This window comes from Callospermophilus lateralis, chromosome 3 (genome assembly GCF_048772815.1).
Source record: "Callospermophilus lateralis isolate mCalLat2 chromosome 3, mCalLat2.hap1, whole genome shotgun sequence".
NCBI classification, from domain to species: Eukaryota; Metazoa; Chordata; class Mammalia; order Rodentia; family Sciuridae; genus Callospermophilus; species Callospermophilus lateralis.
Genome location: NC_135307.1, coordinates 119,509,433 through 119,536,092, shown reverse-complemented (window position 1 = coordinate 119,536,092; position 26,660 = coordinate 119,509,433). Strand labels below are relative to the sequence as shown.

The following is a 26,660-nucleotide window of genomic DNA, read 5'->3' as shown; positions in this document are numbered from 1 at the left end:
CTCTCTCTCTCTTTCACACACACACACCTCTTCTACCCTGAAGGCACAGGGCTCTGGCCCTCATGGTACTATGCAGCCTCAGAGGGAGGAGGGTGCAGGGATGCTGCAGGAGAGCATGGGCTGGGGGACAGAGGAACAGAGCATTTTGTGGTACGATCAGGGAACCCAGGGAGTCAGGAGTCAAGGGCCTCCTGTGGGCCAGCTCTGGAGGTCCAGTGGCCCTGATAACTCTCTCCCTAGAAAAGAGGGGAGAGCTGGGCCTTGGGTCTTGAGTACAAAATCCCGAGTCTGGGTGTGGGTTGTGCTGGCTGCACAGCAGAACATTCTCTTCCCCAGGCTTCAGTTCCTGAAGCTCGTGGATTTGGCCAGTGAGCCTGGGCCTGAGGCTCAGACTGCGGGAGCAGATCCCAACCCTGTCCTCCTGGGAAGTTTCCCAACGAGCTCCCTGAGACCACAGCCCTGGGGGTGCTGCTCCCCGGCTTAGTGTCCCTATGGGGGTTCTGGCCTCCCTGGCCCTCGTCTCTTCTTTCTGGGATTCCCTCCCACAAACACCTGGGCCAGGGCCAGATGGTTCCTTGATGCAAACCTTGGAAAATGTGCCATGTGTCTGGGACTGCCAACAAAAATGTTTAATCAGTTGCTGCGGTTCTTCCCCTCTATCCCTCTGCTTTGGTTTTATTGGCTTTTGCAGAATTTATTACCCAGCGTTAATTTGGCATTCCCTTCCTGTCACTGTCGGAGACGAGCCACCTGAAACAGACAGGGGCCTGTGTGCAGGAATCGCAGCCTCAGAGCCCCCCAGCAAGCACCTCCCAGAGTGTGGACAGGGCTGGGGCTTCCCACAGGCTCTGCAGGGGGAGCCAGGCCAACAAGGGCTGATCCCTGCCTTGGTCTTTGTCGAAGCTGGTAAAGGTGGACTGAAGCCAGCAACAGAGCAGCAGGGCTGCCTGCCTCCCCCAGAGTACCCTGCCCAGTGCAGATGAAGAGGCTGGTGCAAGGTGGCCTCACATGGGAACAGCCTATCTAACCAATACAGCCTCACAGAGCACTGCGGGGAACCACGTTTCAGAACTTTGGTGCTGGTATGGTCAGAGGGGTTCCTGCCCCGGGTTCGGAAATGTATGAGGCTGTTTGTGCTCACAATGACGGGGGTCCTTGAATAGGAACGGCTGGAGGAGCCCAATGTCCCTCAGCAGCCCGTCAGACTTGCATGTTTGCCTGTCAAAAATGCAGTAGGGTCCTTACAAAAACCCCACACAGATCAGGAAAGCAGCCTTGAGTTACAAGGCCAGTTATGGCCAAAACTGGACCCAAGACTCTGATATTTCACCTGGTCTCACACTACTGACTTCCTCTGTGGGCCTTGGTGCCAGCAGGTTGGGAGGGGACCAGGAATCTGGGGTAAAGTCCAGGGCCAGGAATTAAGAAAGAAAAAGTCTGACCTAGCAAGACCTCTGACCAAAACCCAAGAATAACCAGCCCTCCTTCTTCCTCTGGGAGAAATGAATGTCACCCTTCAGATCTGGCCCCTTCTTTCTCTGGCAGGACCCAGGGGTACAGCTGAGAGCCAAGGGTGAAGGGTCACTCCATGCCTTCTGGGCCTAGTGAGTGGGCTGTACTGCACATGCAAATTCCCAGAAGTCTGCACTCTAAGTCTCCTGTTGTCCTGGAGCCCTTTGCCTGGTCCTCTTGCCTCAGCCGAGCCTCGGACAGCCCTGTAAAGGAGGGCAGAGCATGTTACAGATTGGGAAGCTGAGGGCTGGAGAGGAGTGCACACCTGCCAAGGGCACGCAGGAATGCCGTGGAGAGCCAGATGCAGAGCTGTGTTGGGCAAGCTGTCCACTGCCCTGCCAGAGGACAGAGCTAGCCCCAGAATGGGGTGAGAGGCTGGTTTGGGCTCAGCTGGAGGACATCTGTTCAAACAGTCCACACTGTTGAACAGTAAGACAGGTACTTCTCAAGGGAGTGAAATGGTGCTCAATCAGGAAGGCCAGGGGCAAGGGTAGTCATAGTAGGGGCCCACGGTGAGAGTGGGTACCCACAGGCTTTCTGGGCCCTGCTCAGCTAGGTCAGATGGGGTCACTGCCCTTCCATGTGTCCCTGCAGCACCAAGAACAAGCAGAGCCTTTGAAATCAATTGGGGAATTGTGCAAAAGATTTTTCTAAAGCACAGCCCCGCCCTTGGCCAAGACTTGGCCCAGCTGGCCACTTGGAACCAGGAGGCCTCACTCTTCCTGAGATTGCACACATTCTTAGGACCTCCTGACCAAGGCCAGGCCACCCCACAGCAGTGCAGGCCATGGGGTGTTGGCCCCATCTTAGGGTATGGAAAGGCCTGAGCAGCCCCAGCTTTTTCCCCTGGGAGAGGACAAAGCTGACCCATGGCTGACCTTCTAGATAGGAGCCTCAAGGTAGTGTCAGTGGTGGTAGCAGTGGCAGTGGCTGCTGCTGCTGCTACTTCTCTTCCCCTTCCCATACCTGCTTCCCTCCCCCTGCTCCCGCCTCCGCCTCCTTCACAGGTGGGATTCCCACAGCATAACCCTTCCTACATTCAGTGCATACAGATGTCCTGCAACCATCATCTCTGTCTAGTTCCAAAGCATCTTCACCACCTCCAAAGGAGATTCTTAGTCACTAGGCAGCCACTCCCTGTGCCCTCTCTACCCCAGCTGCTGCCAACCACTCATCTGCTTTCTGTCTCTGGAAACTTAACTATTCTGGAACCATACACTATGTGGCCTTTTGTGTCTGGCTTTGGTCACCTTAACGTAATGTGGTTTGTTCCCACCCTAGCAGGGGTTAGTACTTCGGTGATGTCTGAATGATAGTCCATTGTATGGATGGACCACATTTGTTTATCTGGTCATCAACCCATCAAATCTTCTCTTCACATCAGCTATTTGAGCCACCTCCTTCTCCCCACAGCAGCCTCTTAGGGTTGTCCCAGGGCAGCACTGGAGTCACACAGGAGCTTGGCCTTTGGGCTACCTGTACCATTTGCCAAGAGACATCCACTGCCAAACCAAACAGCAAGGTCCTTATCTTTCAGCATCAGCAGCCACCCCAAGATTCTGGATACTAGGGGTCCTTCTCCTGCCTATGCATTCTCCAGAAGGGCTCTGGTGAGCTTCCATCCCTGGCTGAGAGGGGAGAGGGGGATGCTGTGCTCCAAGCTCTGAGAGATGAAGGATGAATTCATTCCCTTCAGTATCCACTTGAAGGAGCCAGTCACCCTGTGACCTTGAATAAGTCACTGTCCTGGTCTGTTCCTCGCTTCTCCAGTATCGAAGTGAGAAAACCCAACCTCATGTCTTCTTGACCCTCTGGAAGGTGGGGCCAGTGGTCAGGCTTCAGGGAAGAGGTTTTCTTTTCTGTCTCACCCTCTCCGATGTTGAGAATGGTGCAGGGAAGTCAGGGTTCCAAGCTTGCTGCTCACTAGCTATGAGAGCCCTGCACAGCCCCTCCAGCCCTGTCTGTCGGGTACTGGACCAGAGGTTAAAACACTGGAAAGGACTTCTAGCCTCACTTGGCCATCCACAAAATAAACAGTAGCTGCCACCTGTTAGGACAAGCCCAGCAGGACTGATAATGCCTGAAATGGCTCTGCCAGAGGAGGACGTGGGTCGGGACCTCAAGCAGCCCACGTTTGTTCTCTTAGAGTCAGACCTCATTCTAGAAGATTCGCTCCTCCTCCCCAGACCCCAGACTCTGCCCTGCCCTGAGTGGGAGGGCTCTGGAGCAAACCTTCAGAATTCCTCCACAGGGCCTGTGCGATGCTTGGTTGGAGATTTTTTTTTTTTTTTTTTTTTTTTTTGGTCCTGGGGATTAAACTCAGGGACACTCGACCACTGAGCCACATCCCCAGCCCTATTTTGTATTTTATTTAGAGACAGGGTCTCATTGAGTTGCTTAGCACCTTACCATTGATGAGGCTGGCTTTGAACTCATGATCCTCCTGCCTTAGCCTCCTGAGCCACTGGGATTACAGGTGTGTGTCACTGTGCCCAGCTTGGTTGGAGGGTTTAAAACAGCCCCACTGTGTAAGGTCATGTAGATGGCAAAGGTGGTTCAGATCATGCTGTAGCTTTGTTTATTTATTATGACAGTTTCCTGGAAGCTGGCAGTCAAATGCATAGTTTTCAAAAGTCAGTATATTTTAACAGTTTTCCAGTAAATAGACAAGAGCTGGCACCAGCCTTGTCAGACTCCCTGTTCTTGTTTTGGAAGTGCCCAGGCTTATGCTCTCTGTCTGGAGGGACCTTCCCACTGGTGCTGTCTCTGAGTCCTTCCCTCCTCTCAGGCTCAGCTCTGCTCCTCCATCCCTCTTCCAGGCAGTCTGTCCTGACCGCCCCCCAGACCCCCACACATGGACCAGCGCTGCTCTCAGCTTGTTGGTGTAACCCATTGTTGTTTCCTCCTTGGGCAGAGATTTTTGTCCCCAGCTCCACTGGGCCTTATTATAGTCTTCTGTCTTCCTTTATCACCTGGCACAGGGCTGGGCATATGGCATACACCATCAAAGAAGCAGATAAATTCAATAAGTTTGTGAGAAATTCTTCAAGACGTCATTCCCACTTTTTTCTTTGCCTTCACCTTGACAATGATCTTGGCGGGCTTTCAGATCAAATATAAAGATGACTTCTCTTTTTTTAATATTTATTTTTTAGGTGTAGATGGACACAACACAATACCTTTATTTTTATGTGGTGCTGAGGATCAAATCCAGGTCCCGCCTGTGTGAGGCAAACGCTCTACTGCTGAGCCACAATTCCAGCCCCTAAAGATGACTTTTCTAAGCAAGTTGGAATGCACTGCTTTAGACAGTACCATGCTCATGGTTAGCTGAACTCTACAAACTCAGGCTAGGTGGCAACTCGCTGAGCTGCTAGAACAGGATTTAAAACATTAGAAGGGGATTGGGCCGTGCAACATGACACTTAAGATCCTCCTTCTAGCTCTCAGATTCTAAAAATAGACCCAGATCCAGAATGCTCTACCTACCACAATATTCTCTAGAAAAATCAATTGCTTGCCAACCCTCAGCCTCAGAAGCAGACTGAGCCTGATGCTCAGCCTTCAGGGTTACATTCAGAAGGGGCTGGGAGTCCACCAAGCCAACAATCTTGATGACGTCTCATCAAGGGGAGACCTAAGACTCTATCTGATCACTGTGATGTAGGAAAAAAACAAGTCTTGATGTTTACCATAATAATTCTTCCTGCTGTATAAAATTAAACATGGACAAAGTCAAAATAAGAAAAACCAAAATCCCCCATAGTCTCATCATCTGCAGATAACCACCACTGATTTCATCTTAGAACGCCAGGCCTTTCCCACTCCTGTGTACCTACATGTTTTCCTCACTTTCCCTTTTGTTCAGTTGTATTTTGTAAATGTCCTTCCATGTTGTTTTACATTTCTTTTCAACAACATATTTAGGAGCATTCTACCTAGTATTAGGAAGTATTTTGAGCACATCAAAAATCAGCGAGTCATTTAATGCACGCCTGTGTTCCCATCACCCACCCTGTCAAGCCCTAACAACTCCCCTGTCTGCTCCCCCATTTCTAACAACTCCATCATGAGCATGTCCCTTTTTGACTCTCACCTCAACTTTTGGATGTCTCCATATTTCTCTCATAAATGGCACCAGCTCCGAAAGCTCACCCCAATTTCGACGACCTCCAACATTGATTTAAAGTAGCTTCTTAGAAGCAGAAAGGAAATTAGATTCCCAGCCAAACTTACAGTGACTCACAGTGATCCTTCCATCCCGGCACCTCCTCGGGTGAGGTTTGGGTGACTCCATCCTTGCCTGCTCCTCTGTGCCAAATTTCTCTCAGCCCCTGCCCTCAGTTGGCACCACTTCCGGTGTCACCCATTGTCATGACTTCTCACCCAAGGGACCAGTTCATTCATGTGGAACAGTGGTATGGCAGGAGGGACAGGCAGGGCCCTGGGCAGCCTCTTACCAGCGTGTATACTGGGGAAGTTACTTCTCTTCTCTGAGCTTCAAGTTCCCTCATCTGAGATAAAGTTAAAAAGCCCATCTTAGAGGAATTTTTGTGATGAATGGAATAATGCACGTAAAGTTTTCCAGGGAAACAAAACCAATAAATAATATGAATATATATTCATCGTGGAATTGACAAAGTTATTGGGACTGAGAAGTCTCAGGGGATGACTTCACTCATTACAAATTTGAAAACAGCCTCCAGGTATTAGTCCCTTGTCTTGCCCTCCCCCACAACCCCTGTGCTCACCAGGACTGTGCTGGACAGATGGACTATCTTCCCAGTGGTTTACCTTCTTTCACCCTGACATATCATTCAGTATTTCTACGTCTGCTTTCTGTCCTCACATTTTGAGGTTTAGGCAAAGATGCCTGGTGGCTTTATGCAGCACAGAATTTATATATATATATATATATTTTTTTTTTTTTTCTTTTTTTGTAGTGCTTTGGAGCAATTTTCAAGAAGAGAAAGAGGTAGTTTTCATTTCGTTGCCTTGTTAGTTGATTTGTTAAAAGAAATTTTCAAAATTTGATTCTCAGAGTATCGATTATTCTATAGAACAAAATGCAAATAGATACGGCTTTGCGAATGCCAAGCACGTACTGTTTTTACACTCTACACTTAGCCTATTTTGTGGACACTTTCAAACCTTTTTATTCTTTGAGAAATACTACCAATTTTTATTCCAAGAGGTGAAGCACAGTTTGGTGTGTTCGTTTTGTGCAGTGAGGTGCCGTGTTTGTTTGTCCACAAGTGAACAGTGAAGTCACTCTGTCAGAGGGAACCCACTGAGGTCCAAAGCCAGCGTGCTCTCTTCCTGTCTTGCTGGCTTACACAACAGCTGGATTTGACGCTGTTTCCTAGTCTGTTTTTAATAAATCGAAACATTCTGTTAATGAATTTTAGGACTGACTAGTAAGGAAAACAAGACCGTGAGCGTCAAAGTAGAGAATAGCAACAGAGTTGAGGAATATTTTATGAACTCACTATGAAACTTGTTTATCTTAAACTATTATGATTTAATGGGTATTTGTCAGGCTGTCGGGAGACAGATTATTTTCCTGCTGTTGGTGTGCTCTTATTCCAACCACAGAGCGCAGATCCACACAGGGGACACACTGGGCTGCACTGACAGCAGACAAATGGACAGGTCCCAGGCAGGGTGTTTAGGATGCCAACTTTGCATAACTGGGGAGAAAGACACTGCTGAGGCTGGAGCCGATGACAAGCCTCATAGCAAGTGGGGTCCCTGGCGGCCAGGGACAGGGGAGGTCGAGGCAGGAGTGAGGCATGATGAAGTCGGCATTTCTGAGTAACCACCCTGGCAGCCAGGGTAGAGCAGGGCCTGGAGGTGGGAGTGGGCTGTGATTTAGAGACAGAGGAGGTCCAGTTCAGCTAAGAGGGATTAGAGGTTTGAACCAGAAAAGTGGCAGTGGAGATGAAGAGAGAGTAAGGAGCTAAACCAGGCAGGGTTGGAGGATTGATCCCAGAGGGGTGGGGAGTGTGCGAGGGACAAGGAACAGGACAGCTTGATTCCCAGGGGTCTGGCTTAATCAACAAGGGTACCGTGATGCCCCCTTCTCTCCTGAGCAGCAGGCTAGAGACATGGATTTGGGAGCTTCAGACCATTGGGTGGTAGTTGAAGTCAAGATTGTCCATAGAAGAGGGAAACTGAGGAGAGAAGACAGTGATCCCTGGGGAACAATTTTGCTGTGGACAGAGGGCAAGAAACCTGCAGCGGTGACTAGGAAGATGTAGCCAAGGAGACAGGAGGAAAAACCAGAGTAGGGGATATTCTGGGGGTAAAAAGGAGGTGTACTTTCCCAGCCAGGCAGTCAGCAGAGCACGTGCTTCGGACATAAGTGAGATGAACAGAAGGAGGTTCTCACTCTGGCTGGTAAGGCAATGAGGGGTGCAGTAGCCCAGGGGTGAGTGGGTTACCTGAGCAGCAGGGGCTAACGTCAGGTTACAACAGTTACGTGGAGAGGCTTTGTTCAAGACTCTGCCTGGGGAGGAGAGAGAGAGCAAGAAAGGAAGGACAGCGTCTTAAGGGAGAGAGCCTGGGGGTCAGTGGGGGTGGTGGGTGCATTCAGAAGGAGACTTGAGAATGACCCTATTCTGGAAGGAAGTTGTGGAATTAAAGCTCACACACCCTGTGTATTTCAGTCTTTCTCCTCCTCGCTCAAGGTCAAGGACAGTGCTCCATGCACTATGAGCCCTCAGTTGACCTCAGTCCCTTAATTGACAGACATTTGGTCATTTGCCACCCCAGAACAAGGAGAGACAAACAGTAACCTGGCCCCTGGGAGGGATCAACCACTGTGTCTGCTCAGAGGGTTCACCTTCACAATCCTAGAGAAAGCAGCACCCTGGGAAGAGGCAGTCCTGGGTCACCAGCCCCAAATTCTCAGGGGTTTGGAGGGAGTGAGCTGGTCCCTTCTGGGAGCTCCTGTTTTATCCACTCCTATCCCCAGGGGGCGCTCTTGGGCTGTCCTGCAATTCTGTCAAACAGCACTAGTCGCCTGGCAAAACTCAAGTACTTACCAGTTCAAGACTGGTTGCCTACATTTCTTACCGTTGTTTTGTAACTGGATCCTGGGATCCATGTCTTCCTCTTACAATTTTAGTTTAACCTTCCCAAGAGCTGACTGCTTCTAGAGGAAGCAGCAGGAGTCAGCCCCCACCTCCCTGATTCATGCACCACCAGTCCCCTGACCCCAGGGATGCTGTCACAGGCTCAGGGGCTAGCCCTGCAGGGGTCCCTTCTCCCCAGCTGGGGACCCCACTTTGGGGTGGCTTTGCAGGGCACAAAGGTGTCTAGTCCCCATTCTGCTCATGAAGCAGTGAGCCAAAGGATGTCCTGCCAAGACAAGGCTTTCTTTTTTTAATTTGAACAAAACTAACTTCTAGACTCTCAGGTGCTTCTGCCTGCATCCCCCAAGTTTCCCAAACTGTAGGAGCCTCATCAGGCCCCTCCCAGGGAAAGAGGCTGATTGCCCTGAGGGAAGGGTTAGGGCCACAGGTGGAGGGCAGGAGGTCCTCACTGCCACTTGACTTAGGCAGGACCTGGACCAGACACAAGGGCCAGAACTTCCCACCCTCCTCTCCTGCTGCCCAAAGACTGAACCCTTTCCCTTGAGAAAGCCACCTTTTCCTTCCTTGGAGGAGATGAAGGGAGCCTCTTCCTGGAAGAGCAAGGTGGAAGAGGAGAGGTGCCCAGGAGACACCAAAGCCTCCATTTCTGCATCTGTCAATGACAGAAAATTTTGGCTCATAGTAAGAATTCAAAAAATGGTGCACCCCTGAGGTTTTGCCGGGCTCTGACCTGTCTCGCTTATCTGAGCAGCCTCCTGAGGTAGGACTGGAATGAAGGAAGCCAAAAACCTTTGGCCGCAGGTGGGAAAAGGGCAGCTAGAGCTGAGGAGCCCAGTTCCTTCAGGTCCTCCCTTAAAGGCCCTTGCAACTCTCAGGGGTGGGCAGGACATAGGACTGGGGGCCTGAAGTAGGGTGGGTGATAAAGCCATCCCTGCTCTGCCCTGCATGGAAGCCTCCCACGAGAGCTCTGCAGCAGCCCAGTGAGGCAGGCAGCACCGGGGGTAGTAGTTCTACTCCCAGGCCAGAGGGGCTGAGGGGGTTTGGCCAATGTCATGTGGTGGACAGTGAGAGCCAGAAAGAGGACCAGACTTTTGACCACATCTAATGCTCTTTCTAGTTGCAGCTGGGCATGTGGTCTCTCCTGTTGCAACTCGGACCAGCGTCACCTCACACAGGCCAGTGGTTCTGTTGGGTGTCCCATGGGGCTTTGTTTTAAAAGCAGATCCCAAGCCTTGAATTCAGAGATTCTGAAATCTGAGGTCTCCCAGAGAAAAACCTGGAATTTAAAACAAAAGCTCCTGGTGTTGCTGATGCAGGGATCCTCACCTGCATGTTGAGAAGAGCAGCAGGCCATGGCTAAGTCAGCCAGTGTTCTCAGGCGGGTAGAGAGGGTGGAGCAAGTCCCTGTCTCTGTGGAGAGGGGACTTCTCAGAAACGATGTTTGGGGAGAGGACGGATGCTACAGGGAATAAGCCAGTGGGTGGCTGTTGCAAAATTGGGCTCCCACTCTGGCTCTGAGCCTGACTGGAGCAGCTGACTCCGGGCAACACTTCTGAGGTGTGTCCCTAGCCCTCTCTATAGCTGCCTTTTACTGCTGTTTCCAACATAAGCCTCCTAGAGATGGAAGTAGAGTGGAGGCTGCTGGGAGCTGGGGAGGGGAGATTGGGTACAGAATTTCAGTTTGGAACGATGAGGAAGTTCTGGAGATGGGTGGTGGGGATGATTGCACAACCATGTGAGCAGGATATGGCAGAACAGTGCACTAAGAGTGGAGAAAGTGGACAAGCTCCCTGTGGTGTGTTTTATCCCAATTCTAAAAAAAGAAGGAAGAGGAGAAACAACAGCAGCAATCATATCTGGATGGACTTGTTTTGGTTTCTCCTAGCCTGGTCTTTTTGCTTTGGGAACCCCAGAATTAGGATTCTGGGGTGGATGTGGTCAATGTAGCATTTCAGAGGAAACAAGCACCATGTTTCAAGTTCAGCCAACTAGAGGGATTAGATTACAACAAAATAAACCAAGACAATATGTGGTGATCTTACCCAGCTGGAGTCCACCATGCAGAGTGGAAAGCCTCTGGACCCAAATGCTGACCTCTTTACTAACTGCCTGTGTGACTTTGGGCAGCTTCCTTAACCTCTCTGTAAACTGAGAATCACATGCAAGGAGCACTGGCCCAGGGGTCTGGCTCTTATTGGCATATATACATGGCAGGTGTTATTCTCATCAATAACTGAAAGAATTGTATCATCTAACCACCTCTCCATCAGAAGGGGAAACTGAGGCCCAGAGAGGGGATTCAATTTGCCCAAGGCCATACAGCCATCCCCTTCCCGAACTGTAACCTCAAGATATCTTGGGCCCCCCCCCAGATCTCTTCAGCCCTTAGGAGCTGTCTTGAAGCTAAGCCTGGCTGCACAAACCCAGATACTGGGAAGTATAGAGGAACAGCTATCAGGCTGCCACATGTTCCCCTCTACATTCAAAGAAGGTGACATAACTGGCTGCCACCAGGGTCCCTCTTCTCATCCCTTCATGGAAACCAGGATAGTCCCTTAAGGGGAAAAGTAGATTTTATCAGCCAAGTATTTTTTTCAGCATAGGAAGCTGGTGACCCGTGGACTCGCTCAGCTTCCCTAGGTTCAGATGGCTGGCCTGGTGCCAAGGCACATGGAAGGAGGACACCGTCCAGTGTGAATTAAAGTCATCATGACTCAAGGGAGAGCCTGCAGCAAATGCACTAAGATAGCTTTTAAGAACCTTCTCTGGGGGAAGGTGCCCTGTTGGTGGAAAAACCACTCCCAAAGGCAGCGACATTAGGAAGTGTCCACCCAGGCGTGCACTGGTTCACTCACAATGCACACCACACAGGGCTGCACCGTGCCAGGGAGGAGGAACGGGAGGGAGAGGTCACCTGGTGTCTCTCAAGCCTTCATTAAGGGATGGGGTGGGTGATGACAAGACATGACACAGAGCTATGGGAGCATGATGTACAAAGCCACAGGAAAGAGGTACCTAGGGAGCCAGGGGGACGGGGAAGAGCTTCACAGAAGTGACTTGAGGCTAGAAGGACAAGAGGGGAGAGGACACAGACCAAGATGCTCTAACAAGAAAACCAAAAGCATGGGCTTCAACAAGGCAAGGTTCATATCTTTCGTGGAAGGACAATTTTCGGGGTAGGCAATTAAGGCTGGTGGTGGCTGGGGGCTTTGGGAGACCCAGAAGTCTTCCATATTATTACCTGGCCTCTCCTGGTTGAAGATGGCTCCCCACCACACCCACACACTCATATTCTAGTCTTTGGGAAGAAGGAAAGAGGAAGAAGAGTAGAGCCTGGTCTATTGAAGGGCACAATCCAGAAGCTATGCACAGTGCTTCTGCTCAACAGCTATTGGTCAGAATCTAGTCACATGCCCACTCCTGATGCAAAGACAGCTGGGAAATGTAGTTGTTAGCTGGGCAGCCAAGCCCCCCCCTGCAATCATCCTAAGATGTACAAGATATGGGGGGAATCAACCCTCAGCCTCTACCACATGCAAAAACAAGGCAATAAGAAAGAGAGTTTTCATGATCAAAGATTTGTAAGGAGTTTTGTGTTATAATGGGAGTGGCAGGAGATGACGTTGGAGAGGGAGAGAGACATGGTCCTGAGATTCATTCTGAGGGATTCGGAGTGTGTTCTGTATGTACTGTGAGCTCTGAAGGGTTTTGAGTGAGGGCTGACATGAATGGTGGTCAGGAGTGGCACAAAAATGTGTGGGAGGGGCCAAGCCTGTGAGCAGAGAGGCCACCATGAAAACTGGAGGTGGGCACTCCACTTGCATTGGGGATGGGGAGGGCACGGGAGTGGGGAAGGCATATCGCTGAACACAGAAACGGTGCTCTGGATTCTGAGCCCTGGAATCTTCTCTGCTGCAGGGAGGCATTGCAGAACAATAACCATTCTTCTCACTTCCTCTCCTCAGACTGTTCTACGGATTGTGGTCCTGGGGATCTGGGATTACATCGAAAACAAAATAGAGGTAAAGATCAGTGGCTTCCCCAACCCCCAACCCAGACATCCTGGCTGCTGGAAAGTGTCACTGTCCCATTCATTCTAGTGTGGGAACCATCAAAAGGCTCAATTCCTCTCTACCCTTGACCCCAAGAGTCTCCTCAGCTGTGCATGTGGGATGGAGTGAGGAGGAGGTGGAGGCTGGGAAGCAAAAGAACATTCTAAAACATTCTCCTTGAAGTTCTACAAGCATGTAAAATTTATTCTTGGGCTGAGGGTGTAGCTTGGTGGTAGAACATCTTCTCAGCATGCTTGAGGGGGTGGGATCCATCCCTAGCACAATAACAACAACAAAATTATTTTTTAATCAACTTGAAAAATTTTTGAAATGTGTTTTAAAACAAATAACTCCATTCCAAAATGACACAGTGGTCAGGAGCTGCACAGGGAAACTAGAAGTCCCTCTCACCTAGGTTTCTGCTCTGCTTTAGGTAAAAGGGGCTGGGTGGGGAGCAGGGTAGAGATGAGGTGCAGGGAACCCTGGCTGTCGCAGGCAGTTTTGTGCACTCGGGCCAATGCAAGGTATCCAGGGTCTGCTGCCCTCTCCTTCCTCCCCTCAGGCCCAGTGCAGGAAACTGGCTTGAAGAGCCCAGCCTGTGAACAGCTCCAGCCAGGGCCAGGCTGGGGCAGGCAAGGGAGGGTCAGGGCCCAGTGGTGCCAGCTGGGCCCCCTCCTTTCTTAGCCCTGCCCCCATTCTCCATGGGGTTAGGAACTCTGTACCTGTCAGAGATGACATGTGGGCCCTGGACTCCAGCTACCCATGCAGAAAGAAGAACCCCCCACACCTACATCAGCCCCCCCCCCCTGCCAGGGATTCAGTTCAGCTTCTGCCCAGGGTCCAGAGCACAGAATGCAGGCCCCATCCTGAGAAGAGACAAAGACCAACCAAGGCCACCTGAACCAAGAGCTGGAGATGGGCTACAGTCACTTGGAGGACCAAATGCCCGGGAGCAGTTCAGTGAGGAGGTTCCTTAGGACCGAGGAGGGTCAGGAGAGGCAGCTGGAGACCGTTGACCTTCTGACAGGCTCAGGCCCCCTGGAGAAGATGACCTGCACCAACTGCCTGCCAGGCTGCTCTCTGGTCCTGGACACGTGGCATGGCCCAAAGCACTGAAATATGCTTCCTTTTGCAGGTGTTTGACGGGGCTGTGATCATCCTGTCCTTGGCCCCGATGGTGGCATCTACCGTGGCCAATGGGCCCAGGAGCCCCTGGGATGCCATCAGCCTCATCATCATGCTCCGGATCTGGCGTGTGAAGAGGGTCATTGACGGTGAGTGGCCTGAGAGGGGCCAGTGAGACTGACAGAAACCAGATCAATCAACTGAAAGAGGAGAGAGCCCTGGGGGGCAGGGGTGTCCCCATCCTTGTTGTGGGGCACGTCAGCAGGGAGAGAGCCAAGCCTGCCCCTGCCATTCAGCATTGTGTATTTGGGATCCACTCACACACTGCTCAGGTGTCACATGTGCACACCTGAGTTTCCAAACACCCCTTGAGAGGGCACTCATTCATTCTGACCCAACCATGTATTGTGTGCCCGCATGGCCAGCCCCTCACATAAGAGCCTCCAGCAGGGCCTGCCATGCTGGGAAGAGCAACTTTTTATAACCCAGGTGTTTTGACGCACACCTGCTGCTGCCCCCACACCCCATGGCCCACAGAGTCAGTGGTGAGTCTGTCCAGGTCATTAAGTCGAGGCTTGCCCCTGCCGGGTCTGTGTCCCTCAGCGACAAGGTGGGTGCCCCGAGCCTGTCGACCTGCCAACAAGCAGAAAACATCCCCATGGGAACGGCTGGCTCAGGCTGGGTTTGGGCCGGTGCTTCACTCATTTTCGGCATCTTCCTATCTCTGCGTTTCCATTCCCAGAAAGAGTCTGATCTGCTCCGGCTTTGTCACTGCCTTTGCTCCTGTCAAGGCAGAGGCTGCCCTTCCCACTCAGCCACCCGTCCCTAGAGAGCTGTGCCCAAATCTGGGCAGCTCTAATATTCTAGAATTGGTGACAACCCAGAGGAGAGAAGCCTTGGTGGGGAGGGGACTAGAAACCTCAAACCCGAAGAATGGTGTGGGGTGTTGGGATGGGGACCCAGAGGACCAAGACACAGGAAGGGCGGCTGACATCATCTCAGGGAGGAGGGAAGAGCCAGGTCTCTGGGTTTCAGAGGGTGCTCCTTGGTTGCAGAGATCATGACAAGGAGGCCCACCTTCTGTCAACCACACTAGGTACAGAGCCAACCACAGAGGTGTTGTCTGACTTTCCCAGCAAGGTCCCCTCCTGGAGTGACATGGAAATCCTGTCACAGTGATTCCCAAACTTTTATCTTTTTCAGTGCCAAAGTCACTGGTGTGTAAAGTGGAGCTGCTTTGGTTGAATCAGAGTAGACAGCCCAGAGCCCACCTCCTTGCCCTCTCCTTGTCCCCAAGGCACCTCTAAGGAGCAGTTGGGGCACAGTTTAGAACCACTGGGATAGATGTCAAGGTCTTTTCCAGCCCTGAATTTTGACTGCTAATGATAGAAACTGTGGCTATGAGATCTGCCAACAGCATTTGCCCAGCACTTGAAGGCAAGCAGGGATGGCCTTCAGGGTTTCCCCTCCCCAGGAGGGCAGCCTCTCCCTGGTCCCCACCCTCCATCCCACCCTGTGAACACAGTGGACATTGATCCTGGTTTCCTCACTGTCATCTCATCTCCAATACAGAATCTTCATCAAACTCCAGTGAGCCGTGGTCCAGCTTTGGAAGGCAGGGAAGGCTCTGGAGATCATCTGGTCCCTTCCCCTCATTTGACAGATGGGTAAATGGAGGCCAGAGGAAATGGGGTCACACAGTGAATCAGGCTCGGAGCTACAAGTGGAGCCCAGGACCTGTGACACCCTCCGGTGCTCTTCTGGCGGTTCACTTCACCCCATCTGCTCAGGGCTCTGCTCTTGGCACCATCCATGAGAACATCCGCTCCCTTCAGTGCAGGAACGGCGCCTTCTGGCTCCTTCTGCAAGCTGTGGACAGCTGCACACCCTCATACTAATGGATTTTGACAGCCCCACTGTGAACACCCTTCCCAGCTGTTCCCCCTTTTCCCTGACACCTCAGGCACTGGGAGCCTCGCAATGGAGACTCACTGGTGAATGCAATGGGTGTTAATTTGCTACTCTCACCCTGGAGTAAACTGGCTTCATCAGGAGCTGGGAGGTGATAGTTCAGGGCAGCTTCTGGACCTGGAGAAAGGTCTCAGGGACACGTGCCCTACTCTTAAGTCTGGAAGCAAACAGAAAAGTCCTGATTTTCTTCTTTGCATGATGCCTCAAATATCCAGAGAACATCTGGAGGTGGGGATGCCGTGGGCGGAATGGGGTCCTGCAGAGTTCTAGAATGCAGTGGCAAGACCAAACGCATCTGAGCAAAGTTTCCGAAGAATCAGGAAGGGCTGGTTCTGAGAGGTGTGAGAAGGGTGTAAAGGTCAGGCAGAGGTCAGGTTAAGTTGATCCTGAGACTTCCAAGGAGCCCATGGCTGCTAAACTCAGAGAACTTCCAAGGGAGGGATGCAGGGGCTGCTTCTAGCTGAGAGATCATGGGGCCTCATGCTCAGAATCTAGCTTTCTCCTCCGGGTCTTACTGTGTGTATGAGTTATGAGTAGGATCATCTGTAAAGGGCCCAGAATAACAATGACCTAAACAAAACAGAAGCTTATTTCTCTCACATGGAAGTCTGCAGGTAGATGGCAGCCATCACTACCGACAGGTATTGATATGGCACTCATTCTCTGCAGTCAAGACTCCAGGCTCCTATTTTGTCACTCTGCTGCACATAGCCTACTTTTCAAAGTCACCTCATGGTCTAAGATGACTGTTCCAATGCTAGACATCACTTCCTCATTATAGCCAGTAGGCAAGAGAAAGGAGAAAGAAGATAAATAAAAGGAAGGCCGACTGCTATGTGTTTATCTATCTGAGAAAACAGCTTTGGTTGATGGGTTGTCTCCAGAAACCAAAAAGACTATGTCCTCATTACCCACATTACCCGCCTCCAGGACCTCACCCTGCTCCACCTGGGAAGGTGATTTAAATTGCCGGTTGGTTTTCCAAGGCCCAGGCCGTTCCCCTTCCTGTGCAGCCTAGCATAGCAACCCGGAACTATTTCCCCCCTTACCTGAAATCCCAGCAACTCAGGAGGCGGAGGCAGGAGGATTGCAAGGTCAAGGCCAGCCCAGGAAATTTAGCCTGACTCTGTCTCAAAATAAAAAATAAAAAGGGCTGGGGGTATAGCTCAGGAGCATCCTTGGGTTCAATTCCCAGTGGCACACACACAGAAAAAGAAGAGGGGAGGGGAGGAGTGTGGGGGGAAAAATTTAGATGCATATAAAGAGTGATACATGGGCAAACAGGAATGTAGCCCATCTGTGGCCCTCAGCACAGTGATCTTTCACTGGCTACAGTGCCCTGTGTGAGATCATGCCTTTCTGAATCAGATCAGGGATTTCCACTGCCAGCCACGAGATGTGGCAGTCCAAACTTGGATGCCTTTCTAGCCCGTGAAGCTTTGAAGTGATTGTTGAGGTGTATTTCTCCACCCCTGTACACCTTTACTGTCTTTCCATCCAGCAGGGAGTGCAATTTCTAGAGCAGTAGTGGAATGTGTGATAGGAATGTCATACTCGATGTCACACTTCTATTTGAAGAGTCATGGATGTACCAGCAATTTCCGAACCACAAGGTCCCTTCCTTGTTGGACTCCAGTCAGAACCAATCATAGTCCATTCTTGTTGTCCTCCACATAGTGGAGAAGGGACTGCTATTTCTCCTTCAGTCACTACACCCATAACTCACAATTTTGGGGTCCAGGTACCCTTCAGCTCTGGGATCCCAGACACGACATCACAGGTCACGTGTCCTTGTCTGCCATCTTGAGCCAGAATACAAGAGCTATCTTTTCTTTTTAAACAACTAAATTGAGATGTAATTCTCATGCCATAAAATCTACCCATTTAAAGTAAGCAGCTGAACGATTTTTAGTATACTAATAGTTTTGCAACTAACACCAAAACCTAAGGTTAGAGCATTTTCCTTTCTCCACAAAGAAGCCTGATACTCCTGAGCAGTCGCCTCCATGCCCCCTCAGCCCTGGACGTGTGTCTGTTCATCTCTGTGAAGTTGCCTACTCTGGGCATTTCAGATATATGATATGTAGTCTTTTGTGTCTGGTGACTTTTGCTTACCTTACTGTTTTCAAGGCTCATCTGTGTTGTCACATTTAACAGTACATCATTCCTCCCAGAGTGTCTCCTTGTAGAGACAGGACACATTGTGTGTATCCCTTCATCCCTTGATGAACATTTGGATTGTTGCCACTTTAGGGCTATTATGAATGATGCTGTCAGGAAGGCTCATGTCCAAGTGTTTGTGTGGCTGTATGTTTCCACTTCTCTTAGGTATGTAGGCATAGAATTGCTGGGTCTTATGGCCACTCTCTGCTTAATATTTTGGAGAACTGCCAAACTGTTTTCCAAAGTGGTCGCACCCACAGCAAAGTACGAGGGTTCCAACACCACCGCACCCCATCAACCCCAGCTGCCTTTTAAGGAAGGCTTCTGGATGCCACAGCATGCCTCCTCCGGTGACAACCCCATTGTCCAGAATGTGTCTTGGCCACTGGTAGCTGCACAGGCTCCCCAGCATTATTATTCCAGCAGCTGTGCACACCTCCAAAATGAAGGGTTTTATCCCCATGGGAAAGGAGGAACATGGATCTCTTGGACACCAGAAGTTCAGGTTGTACTTTCTGGGGTACCTAGATGTCCCCCCTCCCATCTTCAGGGAACTGAGCCAGGGCCTCAGAGCTGATGCTGGCCAAATGGAGGGCCGACTCCTCCCCAGCTTGAGCCCTGCCCCTGCCCAGTTCTTCACGGGCTGTCTCTTTCTTCCAGCATACGTCCTGCCAGTGAAGGTGGAGATGGAGATGGTCATCCAGCAGTACGAGAAGGCCAAGGTCACCCAAGACGAGCAGCTGGAGAGACTGACGCAGATCTGTCAGGAGCAAGGGGTAATGCACTGCCACTCTCAGTTCTGTCTGGTTGTGTCTAGGCCTTGCTGGGGACACTGCTGTGCCTAAGCCCATGTCAGAACTCAGGAGCCCATGGCTGGGCTCATGGGGAACCTAAGGCCCAGGAAGGAAAACACATCCCCATGGTCACTGGTGTTCAGCCCAACCAGGCCTGGACTCAGCCCTGACTCCCATGCCAGGGTCCTTGTCATTACACCATGGTGACCCTTCAGCTCCCCAACCTGAGCTGCCAAGTTACCAACTCAATTTACAGAGTATTCTCAGAGGAACAGAACCTCAGGCGGGCACTAATTCTGTGTGTGAAGGGGGGCTGGGTACCACTATGTACCAAGGACGTGCCCGGTGGAGCCAACGGGAACAGGCAGCTGGGCCAGGGTGGGGCACTGCCCCAGAATCTAGTACCTGCACAAGGTGCAGCTCCACAGCTCCCTCTCACAGGGACTTAGCCACATGATGCCACCTCTGCCCTCATCTGTAAAGTGAAGGGGTAGCGACAGCCCCTTCTACAGGAATTCAGAGGAGGGGGATTGGGGTGCTCAGGGGGTGGGTACTAGCTGGGATCTGCAGTAAGCTGCAGAGTGGGTCCTCACTTAGCCCGGCAGCTCCCAGTGTGGCTCTCATATGGTGGGTGCTCGCCACCATGAGTGGGCATGCACACAGGGGCAGCGTGTCCCCTGCACTGGGTGCTCCTCAGGGTAGGCCTGGCTAGCTCACATGTGTGCCCCAGCCCAGCCCAGCCCAGCACTGTTTGAGGTGGGGCTGGTTAAATGCAGATTCAGTGATTCTCTTGGTCCTCCTCCCCAACCTCTCATAGCAGATGGGGGTGGGAAGTCTGAGGAATGTGACCCCGGGAAAAGTCCCCACAGAAACACACATGCAGCATTTTCAAAATCATCCCCCTGGAATTTCTGTCACAAACCAAATCTTTTTATCTACTTTGGGGACACAAAACCTTTCATTTTAGTATAGGGTGCCTCTGAGTGACAAGAGGGGCCATCAGGGACTCCACCCACAGGAGCACATTGCCCAAGGGACTCTGGGAGCAGGGAAATCTATTAGGGGGTCCTAGACTGAGAAGGTAAACATCACAGCCCCCACACAGCTGCCATCGGCTTCATTCATTCTCTCAGCAGTCCTCCTGCCGCCAGGTCATGGTCCCTGACCTCATGGGACTCTGGGTGACTCAGGGAGTTTGGCAGCCCATGTACCAACAGCAGCAGTCCGGTGCCCTTCATGCTTCTTTAGGGAATTGTCTGGGGCTCTGTAGGCCAGGATGGGGAAGGGTTTGCAGAGGAGTTGACCTTGAGCAGGGTCACCTGGGAAGGGAGCCAAGTGGAAGGGCCTGTGCAAGCCCAGACGTGGGTGTTGTGGTGGGAGCACGAGGCTGTTCTCAGTGTGAGCAAGGGGAGCAGCCAGAGGGCTTGGGGTGGGCCTGGGAAGGGTTCTGGGCTGACCAGGGCATTTGGGCTTCATCTCAGGGAAGAGGAAGCCCAGAGGGCTGGAAGCAGGGGTGGAAGCTGTCTTCTCCAATTTGAGTTTTTGATGGAATTTTCTGGCTGCAGCTGGGGATGGGCAGGAAAGGATAGAAGGGGGACAGGAAGACAGGGTCGAGAGGCCATTGCAACCAGCCAAGTGAGAGCAGGGCTGGGTTTGGGCAAAGCCAAGTGTAGGCCGTGGGGGTAAAGGACGATTCTGGGTGTCAACATGAAACCAACCTGAAAGGATCAGGTAGCTCTCAGTCCACTGTGCAATGGGCAGATGAGTGCTATCCACTGCTGCAGACGGCAAGGGGAAAGACCCTGGCCCAGGGCTGCATCCACCCCTGGTAAATTTATAGCGCTCAGCAGAGAACACGCCAACCTGCCATACACCTCACATCCACAGCACATGTGCCATGTGCCACGTGCCCAGAGGAAAATCCTAATGGCAAGCTCACCTCCCACAGTTTCCACCATGACCCCCGTCCTGAGCCCCCTGGGGACCCCCAGTTTCTGTAGTTCAAATCGCTCCCCACATGTGGCCTCCTTCCCGGGGGGTCTTAGCCAGAGGGAGGCTCCCTTGGCTCCTGCACAGGAAAGAGCCAATAAATAAAGACAGATTCCCTCTAGGTAGTGACATCTGGAAAAGACATGAACAGAAACAAGCCATTTTAATTTAAAAAACACCCGAAGGCTGTCATCTCAGTTAAGACAGCTAAAGGGGCCAGACGGGCTGGAATCCCAGGGGGACACTGGGGAGGCCTGGGTGAGCAGGGCTATCCAGCTTCTGCAGAGAAACCGGGATGGCCACTCTCCAAAGCTCCGGTGCCCACTGCCCAGGGGGAAGGATGGGGAGACCCTGACTTTTCAGCAGTATTTTGAGACCAGATTTGGGACTTGACTGGGCAACAAGTACCCTTAAAGAGATGACAAATTGCCCGTGGAATGTGGGGATCTGCACTTGGATAGCAGCCCATGGAATAGTTAAAAATGGACTTCAGGGGTCAGGGCTGTAGCTCAGTGGCAGAGCACTTGCATAGCATGGGTGAGACACTGGGTTCAATCCTCAGTACCACATAAAAATAAAATAAATAAAATAAAGGCATTCTGTCCATCTACAACTATAAAAAAATTATTTAAAAAAAATGGAATCAGGGACAGACCCAAGTTCAAAACCAGCCCTGCCACTTACTGATCTTGTGATTTTGGAAACGGATTTTGCTAATGTGATAAATGGGGATAGTGATAAAATCCTTGAAGGATGGTTGTGATATTTTAAATAGTGACAGTAACACAAATGGCCCGCCACACCCACCCAAGCTCTGGCTGTCCCACTCACCATTTTAGAAATTAAAAATCCGAATAGTGGTGACTTGCCCAGGAGCACTCAGCTCATTCAGGGCTCTGACAGCCAGAAAAGATCCAAGTGTTCTCAACACTGTCCCCCGTAGCCCACCTTGCTGAGGGGCAATTTACCCAAGTGACCTCTCAGTGCTCCATGAAAACACTGCCCAGATCAGACCGGGCAGCTGGGTCAGCAGCCCATAGCAGCTCTCCCTCCCCGCCCGCTTGCTGGGTTGTCTCAGTGGTATTTCCAGTCTGCTGCCTGCTGCCCACCCAGCCTGTTCCCATCCCCTGTCATTCTAGTCACCTTTGTCACAAACTTGTTCTCTCTCTCCCTGCTGGAGTTCCCAGAGCTTCTTTAACAGAACAGTTCCCAACCTTTCTAAATCCCCTGTTGCAATTAGTTGCCACACCTCCTTGGGCTCCTCTTGCCTATTTCTCAGTTTTTCTTTGTTTTTGAAGATCTTAATGGTTTTGAGGTGCACTCAAGAGTATTCTTGCAGAACATCTCACTGGGGTTCATGTGAGGTTTTTTCTCATGATAACGCTAGGTTTTGGGTTTGGGAAAGGAAGACTGCAGAGGTAAAATGCCATTCTCATCACATCACATCAAGGACATATCTGTCAATGTGATTTGTCACTGTCAATATTGACCTTGATCACCTGGCCAAGGCAGAGTCTGTCATGTTCTCCATTGTAAAATTACTCTTTTTTTTTTTTTTAATCTTAGCTTTTTAGAAAAATTAAATTGCTTCTTACTGGAGACTCTCTGGTGACATGGCTTTCCAATTTGCATGAGACCTTGTGCATTTCATCTGTATCACATAGCAGCTCGTTTCTTGCCACAGGCCCTGCCCAAAGTGCCCCAGAACACCTTGTATTAAAGACAAGAGGCCAAACCAAGATTTGCAGATGGGGAACCCGAGGCCCAGAGAAGGGAAAGTTGTATTCAACGTTGCACCATAGTTTGGGGAGTGGGATGGAAACAGAGGTCTCTTATGGCTCTTTCCAGTACCATCCATGCTGGACCACAGGGTCTCTCCAGTTGTGACAGGGATTCACTGCTTCCCTCATTCCCATGATTCCCACTGTGTGCACTTCATCTCTAAAAGACACCTACCCAGGGAGGGGAGGAAGGCACTTCTTGAGCTCTAGCCAACCCTCACAGTCTGCATCCAGACTGTCCATTGCTATGACAGAGGCAAATCACCCAAATCCAACACCCCCTCAGCTGAAAGCTCTTGTACTCACTTTTACTTGGCTCTCTGTCTCAATTGCAGCCAGAAGTTTCTAATCTCACTGGTACACAGAGGGATTCTCATGGCTGACTCTCAGGGATACAGTGTGAACTTTTTGTCTTTGTCCTGGCTGCTTCAGGAATCAAAGCTAACTTAGACGCAGCAGTTAAATCAATGCAACATTAAATTCTTCTGGCTCGTCTTACAAACCCACTTCTGAAATATTATGTACATCCATGCCCAGGATCTTGCTCTAATACTGAAGCACATTCTGTAACCTTTCTTCTACCTGCCCTTTGCCCTTTAAGGTTTGTTGTTGTTATTGTTTTTTGGTGCCAAAGATTGAACTCAGGGGCACTCAGCCACTGAATTACATCCCCAGTCCTGTTTTGTATTTTATTTAGAGACAGGGTCTCACTGAGTTGCTTAGTACCTTGCTTTTGCTGAGGCTGGCTTTGAACTCATGATCCTCCTGCCTCAGCCTCCCGAGTGCTGGGATTACAGGCATGTGCCACCATGCCTGGCTGCCCTTTAGGTCTTGCAACAGCCTTTGGTCCAACATCATATGATCCAATCTGGTTCACTATGGGAGTTAGTCTCTCTTCTCTGCTTTTTCCTTCCTGGGCAGCCTGAGACTGTTAGCAAAATACTGAGGGAGGAACAGAGGTTTTAATGTAGGGTGACTTAGAGCCCAGCCTCCAGGGAGACCAATGGAACCTGTAAGCCCCTTAGGACAGGTCTATAACTTATAAAAACCTCAGTTCCTAAAAGAGGAGTTGCCTGTAGGTAGTTGGAGGGTGGAGAAAATTCACTTACACAGGGAGCTGGTGGGTTCAATCCTCTGTCCCCAAGACTCAGGCTTTTCATTGGATAAATATAGGCAACAAGGCTGTATCATGTGGATGCTGTGAGGGTTACACTAAATCCAGTACTAGATATAGAGGCTCTCAGTAAGTGTGAAAGAGTACAGATAATACTGATTTGATGTGCATAATGGTGATCATTTACAAATGTGCTGTCATATACTTGAGTTCACGTTGATGTTGATGGTTAAGGTTGGGAAGCCAGGTACTACTAAACCTTTACAGGTGGAAAGACTGAGGCTCAGAAGCTGCCCAGGTACACTTTGTCAAGGAAGGGCTGGGAACAGACCTTGAAGCCTCATCTCCCTAAGTGGAAGTGGGGCATCCATGTGGGGCATTTTAGTCAGGGTGAGTGCCACTAACTGCCACATTAAACAAATCCAGAAATTTCAGCAGCCTAACACACAAAAAAGAGTGCATTTGTCACTAACAGCATGGCATGGGCTGGTTGCAATGTGTGGGACATGGAGGATCTTCTGTTCTACAGTCACTCTGGCCCCCAGGCTCCTTCCATCTTGTGGCTCCTTCTCTCCTAAGGCCACTGGGTCTTCCAAAGTCAGCCAGTGTGTGAGCAAGGAGACTGGAGAATTGGGCACCACAGGTTTTTATTGGCCAGGCCTGGAAGTGGTGATGTTGCTTCTGCCCCTATTTCATTGGCAAGACTCAGTTACATGGTCCCCCACCTAAAGTACCAGATGCTGACAGAAATGGTCTGTGTGCCCAAGAAGAGAAAACAATCACCTACAGAAGTCACCTAACCCATAAACCAAAGAAACAGGCTCAAGGACTCCCTCGCCTTTCCTCATTCCCATACAGCAGGCACCTGGTGGACAGCTCAGCTCCCTGGCCTGTTTCTTGAAGAAACAAAAGATAATGTTTTTTCAGCACTGAGAATTGAACCCAGGCAATGCTCTATCACTAAGCTGCACCCATGGTGGTGATCTTGACTCTTTCTGTTAGAGGTAGGCCGGGGAAAGGAGGTGATATCAGGCCACTCCCTTCCATACTCACATGCAGGGCAGACGTGGTAGGTGCAGGGGGGGTTAGGATGGAAACTGGGGCCCACCTCCCTTTCTAGCCTTGCCCTGGGCCCCGGTGTTCATCATCTCTGAGAGAATGTCCACAGATCTGCACAAACCTCTCACCTTTGAAGATGGTTCCATAATTGGGAGAAGGAGCTTTGCAGGACAGAAATAGCAGGAAAACAACAGGCAAGAGGTTCTACCCTGGTGTGAGGAGGGGGCTTGACAATGGCTTGTTCCAGAGAGTTCCTTCTTTTCCTGCAAAGGCCCAAAAACCCCCAGCTTAGCACAATAGCTTTTGTTACCTGGATTATTCAAGATCTCTACTGTGGAAAGTGATTTTTTTTTTTAAACATGGGAAGTGATTTGTAAAACAGCCGATAGCTTTAATGACAAGCCTATTTAGTTGATAAAATTAGCCATCAGAGGAATAACTTATGTTATCCTTTTGCCATAATTTAAATTTATGGCCAACTACCCGTCATCTTCACAGTGGATGGAAAGGGGCCAAGGTCAATTTCAGCTTCACCCTGCTCCTAAATCATTAGTTTGCAACTGTCTCCTGATTTTTATTGTTACCAACAATGGCAAAACTAATGGAAATAAACATTGGATGCCATCCCAATAGCAGATGGGTTTGAAGGCAGGACAGCCTGTGCAGACAGCACTAATAGGATGGAGCAAAATTATTACATTGCATTAGATACCGTCGAGCTTCTGGCCAAAGTGTGCATTGATCAGGCCAAGGCCCGTGTCAATTGGACTCCACAACCACAGCATTAAAGGCAGAGAAGAGCTGGGTGTGGCCACCCTGGGCCCCAGTGGGTCTGGCCCTGCCAGGGCATGCATTAAAAACCCAGCCCACGGAAGGGGCCCATCCACTCCAGTAATGCACGCTTCGGGCTTCCCTGTGCATCTCAGCTGATCTGGTCAGGTTATCTGATTAGAAATGCTTTGCTAATGATGTGCATTAAGTGGGGCTGTGACTGCACTTTAATTCTGTCCAAGTCTGGGGATACTCTTTTTTTCCTGCCAGTCCAGTTTACCAATGGAAGATTGGCTTTATTCCATCATCAAAGCCACTGTGCATCTTTTCTCCCAGAGGCCAGGCCCATTTGAGCCCTGGGGAGCTGGAGTGCTGTGGGGTTTCTCCCTGTGTTTTCAGCATGTTGACTGCAAGGCGTCTGGGTGTGAGGGTTTTTATCCTACTTAGGATATTTGTGGTTGTTGTTTTTCATTAAAGTTTTTGCCATGATTTCTTTTTTGTTTTGATTTTGTTGGTGCTGGGGATTCAACCCAGGGCCTCACATGTGCTAAGCACATGCTCTACCACTGAGCTACACTCCTAGCCACAGTGATTCCTTTATTTTGTGCTTCCCATTATTTCCTTCTTCTCCTTCTAGGACTCTAATTTTGTAAGTTAGGTCGATTGAGCACATCTCACATCTTTCTCCATCCATCCTGCATTCATTCCCTCCCTTGCCCCTCTCCTTCTGGGTTGTAAGTTTTGGCATTCTTATAAGCCTACCTTCAAATTCAAAAACCCTGTCTTCTCCTATGTCCAGACTGCTGTCACCCCATGCAACTAGGTGCTTAATTTCAGTTACTATATATATTTAAAAAAATTTTTTTTTAGTTTTAGGTGAACGCAATATCTTTATTTTACATTTATGTGATGCTGAGGATCGAACCCAGTGCCTCGTGCATGCTAGAAAAGCACTCCACCACTGAGCCACAACCCTAGTCCCGAGTTACTATATATTAATGTTCTCAAAGTTTTACTCTATTGCTTTTTAGATTCTAATTCTCTGCTGGAATGCTGGATTCACTTTGTCCCTCTATTCCGCTATTTTCTTTAACATATTAAGCATAGTTACTTTGAAGTCTTTAATTGTTAACCCAAGTATTTACATGGGTCTCTTTGTCTTGGTAGTTGATCATTTTTCCCTGATGATTTGCCTGATCAGCAATTTTTACTGTGTGCTCTGCATTGTGGAT

At 50.3% G+C, this 26,660-nt stretch overlaps 1 protein-coding gene across 13 annotated transcripts in view; it reads left to right on the top strand.

The window, feature by feature from the left end:
- Window positions 1-26,660, top strand: part of Tmem266 (transmembrane protein 266) — a 110,719-nt gene that overhangs the window by 66,600 nt on the left and 17,459 nt on the right. For all 13 annotated transcript variants that reach the window (XM_076851173.2, XM_076851174.2, XM_076851169.2 and 10 more), the window contains 3 exons: window positions 12,575-12,631; window positions 13,797-13,935; window positions 18,581-18,696. In XM_076851173.2, the coding sequence (XP_076707288.1) occupies window positions 12,575-12,631; window positions 13,797-13,935; window positions 18,581-18,696 (312 nt within the window). The remainder of the gene's footprint in view (window positions 1-12,574; window positions 12,632-13,796; window positions 13,936-18,580; window positions 18,697-26,660) is intronic.